General features: G+C 43.5%; 1 protein-coding gene across 1 annotated transcript; it reads left to right on the plus strand.

Annotated features, from left to right (window-relative positions):
- The first annotated feature begins 1,114 nt into the window (after window positions 1–1,114).
- On the plus strand, window positions 1,115–7,767 carry ECHDC2 (enoyl-CoA hydratase domain containing 2). Its single transcript, XM_066555558.1, has 10 exons — window positions 1,115–1,153; window positions 2,528–2,595; window positions 3,205–3,292; window positions 3,595–3,681; window positions 4,820–4,912; window positions 5,507–5,563; window positions 5,973–6,160; window positions 6,607–6,657; window positions 6,985–7,032; window positions 7,513–7,767. The coding sequence occupies exons 2-10, from the start codon at window positions 2,545–2,547 to the stop codon at window positions 7,588–7,590; spliced, it is 741 nt and encodes a 246-aa protein (XP_066411655.1). The 5' UTR covers window positions 1,115–1,153; window positions 2,528–2,544; the 3' UTR covers window positions 7,591–7,767.
- The last annotated feature ends 449 nt before the right edge of the window (window positions 7,768–8,216 follow it).

Raw genomic sequence — 8,216 nt, forward strand, 5'->3', positions numbered from 1 at the left:
CCGGGGGCCGGGCCCCATGGACCCGCCCCTTAAAGGCGCAGCGCCCCCATTGCAGCACGGGCCGGGTGTCCCTGCCCAAAGCGCAGCCATGGCCGGTCTTACAAACATCCCTGCTTATCCCCCTGAATTCCCCCATCCCGGCGACTAGCAGACGTTTTCCCAAAGAGGACGTGCAATGAAGTTCGCTGCTTCTCCAGAGGGGGGCAGTGAAGATGGTGAAGGGTCTGGAGTACAAGTCCTGCGAGGAGCAGCTGAGGGAGCTGGGGGCGTTCAGCCGGGGGAAAAGGAGGCTCGGAGGGCCCTTGCTGCTCTCCACAGCTCCTCACCCTGGGGGTCAGGCTCTGCTCCCAGGGAACAAGGGACAGCATGAGAGAAATGGCCTAAAGTCGCACTAGAGGAGGTTTAGGTTGGACATTAGGAAGAATTTCATCACAGTAAGGGTGCCAAAATATTGGAATGGGCTGCCCAGGGAGGTGCTCTGGGCAGAGAGTCACCATCTCTGGAGGTGTTTAAGGAAAGACTGGACGTGGCACTCAGTGCCATGGTTTGGGGGACAAGGTGGTGATCAGTCATAGGCAGTACTTGATGGTCTCAGAGGTCTTTTCCAACCCAATTGATCCTGTGGCTCTGTAATTCTTTTCCTCTAGAGATGTCTTTGGGATGGATACGTGACGAGATCCTTCTCTTTTTCTGAAATGCTGCTTGTTACCTACAGATTTATTTACAGAGAGACCTGAATATCTGACCCTTCATCCACTCAACTTCCCCCTTCCCTCACTCCGTCATCCTTGGGGATCTCCACGGCTCGGGCAGAATGCAAATCACCTCCTGCCTCCCACAGACCTGGCTGCACCCCGCCCAGGAGGTGCCAACTCCAGCCAAGCTCCTGGCGGTGCTGTTTGCGGTGGCGCCCTTGTTTCCCACCTCGCGGCTCCTCCCTCGCTCCCCTGCAGCGGGCTGTCAGCGCTGCCGGCTCCCGGCGGGGGCCGTTCCCCGGGAGGCGGAGCCCGGCCCGTGCCGGTTCCGGCGGCGGCCATGGCCATGCTGCGGCTGTGGCGGGCGGTGCCCGCGGCGCTGCGCGGGGCGCGGGGCCGGGCGGGCGCGGCCGCGGCGCCGCGGGGCGCGGAGGTGCTGCTGAGCGCGGCCGGCGGCGGTGAGTGCCGGACTCGGAGCGCGGCTCCGTTTCTGCCGTTCCCGGCGGAAACAGCTCGGCCTGGCGTGAGCGCGGCCGTGTGTCCCCCCGCACGCTGGGTGACAGCCCTGCCGAGCCCGGGGCGCTCCTTGTTGTTCTGCTTTCAGTAATGCCTTGATGCTATTTTTCAAAACGCTGCTGCAGAATGAATAGTTAGATACTTTTCTCCCCCTAAAATTATGTGTGCATGCGACCTCAACGCAGGAAGTTCTGGTTTGCATACTTTAGATTTTTCTAATAGCATTAACATTTTTCTAACAGCAGTGATAAAGACACCTTGACACATTTATCCATGAGAACCACGAAGTAGTTTGAGGTTTGGCTCAGATTGCCCGGGATTTACTTTCTGTGTAACTGTTGCAGGAGTTTATGAACAGTTCTTGGTATTTTGCTGGTTACAAAGACATTAGGTAGTTACCAGCTGTACATTTCCTTTGCTGGTTCCCGCTGTTCACTCGTGTCTCCGTTCCAGTGCCACACATCTCTGGTTCAGCAGCTGGCCACGGCCATAGGCAGAGGAATAAACAGAGACCTTCCAGCACGGCAGAAAGACCAAGCAAGGCAGGTGCAAGGTACGGCTGTGCACCTACAGCACAGCAACAGCATCTTCCAATGTTAAGGCTTGGGAAGTGAGCAGAAGTCCAGACAAAAATACAGAAGATGTGGGTTTTTTTCTCTCCAAAGCATACAGAAGCCATTGGATAATAATTTACAAATCACATGTGCTAAGAAGTAGGTAGATGTTGTGGTTTTATTTTTCTGCTTGGACTTAGGAACTTTGAGTAGAGTCCTTTCTGCTGATGAGCTTATAATGTTGAAATTAAATGGAGTTCACTTTCAAAATGGTTCTGGAACATGAACTGAGTGTGACCTGTCTGTGCTGTTCTCATGCAAACAGCAATCCCAAGAGGATGGTTTCCTTCATTAGGGAATGTACTTGAACACAGCAAGACTGTACAATAAAAAATAAATAACATTCAAAGGAGAAACCTAAGATGGACCATTTGGGCTCTGGTTTGTTGCTTGTTTTTTTTTTTTTTTCCCATTTCTGCAGTAATTCTAAGGTATATGTTCTTGGATGTCCTGATCATTTTCTAAAAGTCTGCTTCCTCATAGTCTTTTACAGGCCTACTGAATTTACAGTTGTTCTGCATAACTGAGTTTTGTAGACATGGTGTGCCACCTCCAATTTTAAAATAACCGATTGTTTTAGAATATACTTTATATGCATTTTCAGGAAGGAGAAGATGCAGCATAAGCAGATATTATTCCCAGTTGAATTACTGTGTCAGAGAACTAAATGAAGTATAACTGAAATTGTCTCCTATTACTAAGGTATTGCTGAAATCCTAATGAACCGACCCCACGCGAGAAATTCACTGGGAAAAGTATTTGTAAATGAAGTGAGTATGGGCCTGGCCTGTGAGTGTGTTTGGAACCACAATCAATAACTAACTGCAGTGAGAATAGTTGTGGGAAATCTAAAAAAAACCCTTATCTCATGATGAAGGGCAGATGATTGGGACAAGACAGGTGAACCTTGAGAAAAACAGAATGTAACAGTTACTGCCTTAGATGTGGGCAGGGATATCTGGGTTATTTAAGTTAGCTACTTTAAGTTAATTTATTGAAGTTAACTCAGATGCAAGTTAATGTCCTTACTTGTGTCATTACAACAAAAGCATACTCATTGTCACACCTTAGCAGGTGATCTGTTCAAGGATGACACATCCTATAGAAAGTCTGGCTCGTTCCTGGACAGGAAGGGAATTTTAGATACAGCAAAGGTTCATCTATGAGTGGAAGGAAAAAAGAGATGGGGAAATGTGTCATTCTGAATTTGTAGTGGAAAACCCCACAGGTTCTACTGACATGATTTCCATGAATTTTCTGGCACCTGCAGGGAAAAAACCCAAAACACTTCTAGCATAGATTAGGAACTTGCTATCATTTCAGTATATATCCACATGCCTAAAATTTTTCTTCTCTTGTGTGCACTCCCTCCCCCATAGCTGTTCAGTGCCCTGGAACAGCTGCGCTTCGATGAGCAGGTGCGGGTGGTGGTGTTCAAGAGCCAGGTGAAAGGAGTGTTCTGTGCAGGTCAGTAGCAAGGCTCTGCAAACCATTCTCAGAAAATGTGGTGGCTCTTAGGGCTGTGTGCCAATCAGATCATGCACTTGGAAATGAGTGCTAAAGGAAATTAAAATAAATATGCCAAAAGGGCACAGAGGGGTACTCTCGTTACTGCTGCAGCCCAAATGTCCACACTCCAACTTCCATGGACCTTACTTAACTGGAATGCTGTATCCCAGACTTTTTAAATGGTCTGTCCTCTGAGAGGGACAGGAGGGAACATTTCAGATGTCTTTTCCTGGATTCCAACCTTTTTCTCCTTTATTTAGGAGCAGATTTAAAGGAACGTGCAAAGATGGATGATGCAGAAGTTGGAGAGTTTGTTAGAAGACTGAGAAATCTTATGGATGAAATAGGTAAAAGGATTAGATCAGTTGGAAAATCTATTCTAGACCACTTGTAGTGAAACATTTAGAAATGCTGTAGGAGGGGATAACCAGCAGGTTATCCACCTAGGAGTAGCTTTCCAAATGGCTTCAGCTTATGCCTGAAAGAAAGATCCAATTAGAATTAAATCCCATCCTGCTGCCCCTCCAAGGACAAGATGTGTTTCTTATGCACAATAAAGCACATACACACCTATGTAATAAATACCTGACCCGAGAGAGGATTAATTTATTCCACACTTCTGTGGAATGCTTGGGAGGCAAGTGCTGTGTTGGTTGTCCCACTTCCAGTACATGTTCAGAAACACTCAAAATGTGGCACAGACCTAAGAACATGGATTTGAATCTCTGAATGGATTTGCTAAATGGATTTGTGCAATGTCAGGGGGGTTGTTATCTACAACTCCCTCACCTCTCTTTTCTTTTTCTTTACAAAATGAATATGAGCTTCTGCAAGGAGTTTTCTTCCCCTATTTATGAATTATTCTGCTCTCACTAGAAAGAAGTACCAAAGTAAAATCTGTCTAAAATACCAATCAGAATTGCAGTAATTTTTAAAAAATGACAGGAGCAGTCAGAGGGATGGTTACAACAGAGAACCAGCTCACCTCAGAAGTTTGCATCCAGCTGCCTGAGTATTTAAAAAAAGCTAATCTCCAGGTACATCAAGCTCCTCAGCTATGAGGTAACCTAGTTAAACAGTGTTTACTGTTTTCAGGAGCCTTGGCTAACAAAAGCACCACAAAAACCGAGTGTTGTGACAGGGCCTAGGGATGGTGTCTTCTCTTTGGCTGTTTAACTAACTGCAACAGATGAATATTCATGTCATAAATTTGCAAGGAGAGGATTGATTCTGTTTTGCATTGCAGTACTTTGTTTGCAAGCTTCTTTGCATGGAAGAAGCATGTTTTGCATTCTTACAAAGAAGGCAGAAGTGCAAGAAGATAGTTTTTATTACTGTTTCCAGGCCAAGAAATTTGTGGCAGGAGAAAACGAGTCCTTGAGCAATTCTGAACTGAAAGCTTTAGAACGTAAGGATTTAAATTCCAGAGCCATGCGAAACAGAACTTGTGGAACACAACTGTGCAATCTGTGCTCTGTTCTGCAGCTGCCCTGCCTGTGCCCACGATCGCTGCAATCGATGGCTACGCCTTGGGTGGAGGATTAGAGCTGGCCCTGGCCTGTGACCTCCGCGTGGCAGGTTTGTGCTGCTCACTGGAGCAACCTCCTGGTAACTGATGGCTGCATTTTAAAGAGAACTTACACACGTGACAGGGGATTGTTAATGGAGTCCAGAAGCTTGAGAGAAATTCAAGAGAAGGCTGTACAGAAATGGTGACATTTAGTTATTTGGAAAGTAGTTCCTGTGCTTAAAAAGTAAAACCTATTTTTAGGTAAGATTAGGATTCCTTTAGAAAACTATTTATTAGTAGGATTGAATAGTTATAGTAACTTTATACTGGATCAGATATACTCTAGCTAGATCTAACCTTCCCAGCTTAAATCAGTTTGGGTTGCAAGACTTATTTCTTCTGTTTCTGTGCCTCCGTCCATTATATTTTATCTAGCAGGGAGTGAGGTTCATTTTTCCAGCTAAAATTGCTACACTTGGGTAAGCAGACTTGAGACAGATATGGGGTAAGTACTGTAGTATTCAGACTTTCTGGCTACCCGGAGAAATGGAGTTCCAGCTCAGTATTGACAGTTTCTAATTTTATTGATCAGTTCAATCTGGAAAAGTTCTAGTTATACAAATCAAAATGTAGCTAACTCTACATTTATTTTTTTTCTATAGCTTCATCAGCTAAAATGGGCCTTATTGAGACCACACGAGGACTTCTGCCTGGAGCAGGTAACCTTCATTAAATCTTAACCTTCATTAAACCTTCATTAATATTCATTAAATCTCACTTTCTCAGTTGTATTGTAAATATTTTGCCATTAGAGTGTGTTCGTGAACACTTGAAGTGTTTTGAATGTAAATTAGAAGTAGCATCTTACAGTCACGAAAGAGATCTATGAATCAAGAGTTCTGTCTCAGACTTCCTCTGAATGTAGGAAAGTCCCTTTATACCTTTTCTTTTTTATCAAAATACTGAAGTCTTTCAGATGCCTCTCAAAATGTTAACATCTTCAGCTTGTAGTTATTAAAAAAACATATGATCCCTTTATTTTTTAAGGTTCTTGCTTTTATAAGGAGACAAAATACTAGTGAGGCATTTGTCAGAAATGGAAAATGGTGTTTTCCCCGTTGTCCTAAGGTGGAACCCAGCGCCTGCCCAGATGTGTTGGAATAGGCCTTGCCAAGGAACTCATTTTCACTGGCAGACAGGTTGATGGAGAACAGGCAGCCTCCATGGGGCTGGTAAATCACTCAGTGCCACAGAACAGCGAGGGAGATGCAGCTTACCAGAGAGCTTTAACTTTGGCTAAAGAAATCCTGCCCCAGGTAAGTGCATTGCTCATGGGACCAATGTAAACACAGTGTTTGTGCTCCCCTTAAGAGAGCAAACAAACACCTGAAATTCCTTTCTCTGAAATACTGAAGTCGTGGTTCCTGATCTTTAAGTCTTTTTAAGTCTGTTCCTTTTTGTGAGTGCAGTTTCTGTTGGAACAAGTGTTAACATCCAGCTGCTTAACCCACAGGGCAGGTTTAGCCCCCAGCTGCAGCCACACAGACCTGCAGGACATTGAAACTCACACCGTGTTCATCTGTGAACTGCAGACAACACCAAATTGATTTTTATAAAATACTTATTAACTTACTGCAGATTTCTGTAGACCAAGATGTCATTTGGAGCAAAATAATAATATAACAATCAATCTGTTATAAATTATTGTGAATTTAATTATTTTAAAGTATTTGTTGTGGTTTGTTTTTTGTTTTTAATAAAGGCACCGTTTGCTGTGAAAATGGGAAAACTGGCAATAAACAAAGGAATGGAGGTAATAATTATTTTGTTTAAATACTGAAGTGAATGCAAAGAGTAGCAGCTCTTACAAATTACTACAGTAAAATGTTTAGAACAGATGAGTTATAAAATTTTTATCAGACACTTAAAAACATTTCAGAGGTTTTAAAAGATTTCTTTAGAAGTAAAATGGCAGGATTTTTTTTTCTACAGATAGTAATACTGTACTTGTAATTTGGAGTGAAGATCACTTACTATGACTGTTTGAGAGTGACTGACTGCTCTGATTGATTTGAGAGCTCTGGAGTAGCTTTGAGGGCTGCACTTCAGACAAACCTCACACCTTTCCTCTCCTTCCCAGGTTGACATTGCATCAGGGATGGCTATTGAGGGGATGTGTTATGCCCAGGTAATCTGCCTTCAGAATTCATTCCTGAAAGGAACAACTGTATGTTAGTTATAGAATGAGTTTTACAAATGGTTTTAGTTTAATAAATTCAAAATAATTCCTCCTGAAGTTCACTGTGGCAAATTTTGAGAGCATTCACCTTTCTCAGCTAATGGAACAATACAGGGTTTTACAATACTACAATATAATGTGTCTCTCAGCCTATTTTAAGATGATGAAGTATGAAGATTATGGGAAAACTGTTTTCCTATATAGATCTATGGGTTTTTTCTTAGGTGCTTTGTTTGTGAGCTACTCTACAAACTTACACTGCAACCCTGTCTCTTTTTTTCCTAATTGCAAAACATGGAATTTTATGTATCATTAAAAGAAAAGCAATCTTAAGACTTACACCACTACTGCCAAATTAGTCAGGACTTAAAAACACATCAGAGTTGTAAATGGAAAACATACCTGTGTTTTATTTTTTTTCTCATGTAGAATATTCCCACCAAAGACCGTCAGGAAGGGATGGCTGCCTTCAGGGAGAAGCGACCGCCTCGGTTCACCGGCAAATAACCCGTCCTGCTTCCCCTTGAGTGTCTGGAGATCCACTGATTTCTTAGGATTATTTTTATGACACCATTCTGTGCACTTAGCTCCTTGCCTTGGACTGCATTTCTAACTATTCCACTGGGTCGTTTTTCTGTACAAATCTCCAAATAAAGATGTAACTTTGTACTCCTGATCTTTAAAGCATGTTCATGTGAAGTCAGTGGTTATGGCTCTCACACAGATGACAAGTAAGGAATATGGAGAAGCTTTGGATCACCATAAGCAAAAAAAAAAAAAAAAAGGCAGAATACATAGAGCATTTAAACAGGAAACCCAAACGCTGGAGAGAAATTAAATTTATAAAGATGTATCAGTGCTCTTCCAACTGCTTTGACAGAAGAAGCAGTAGTAGCACAGAGCAGTGGCCCTTGACCCCAGCTCTGCTGTGAGTAGTGCAACACTGAGCCACTCCAGGAACCCAAGCTCACCTCCCTTTGGTACCAGTGCTTGAGAACACACAGGCCCTGTATGTGCACAGGGACATAAGGCCATCCCATCAGTCTATGCCAGACACCCTGGGCACATAATCTCTCTCCATCACCTATTTTCCTCTGTTAGCTGACTGGAAGTCAAGGTTATTTTCTCCTTCC

The sequence above is a fragment of the Molothrus aeneus genome, chromosome 9 (genome assembly GCF_037042795.1).
Source record: "Molothrus aeneus isolate 106 chromosome 9, BPBGC_Maene_1.0, whole genome shotgun sequence".
In the NCBI taxonomy this organism is placed as follows: Eukaryota; Metazoa; Chordata; class Aves; order Passeriformes; family Icteridae; genus Molothrus; species Molothrus aeneus.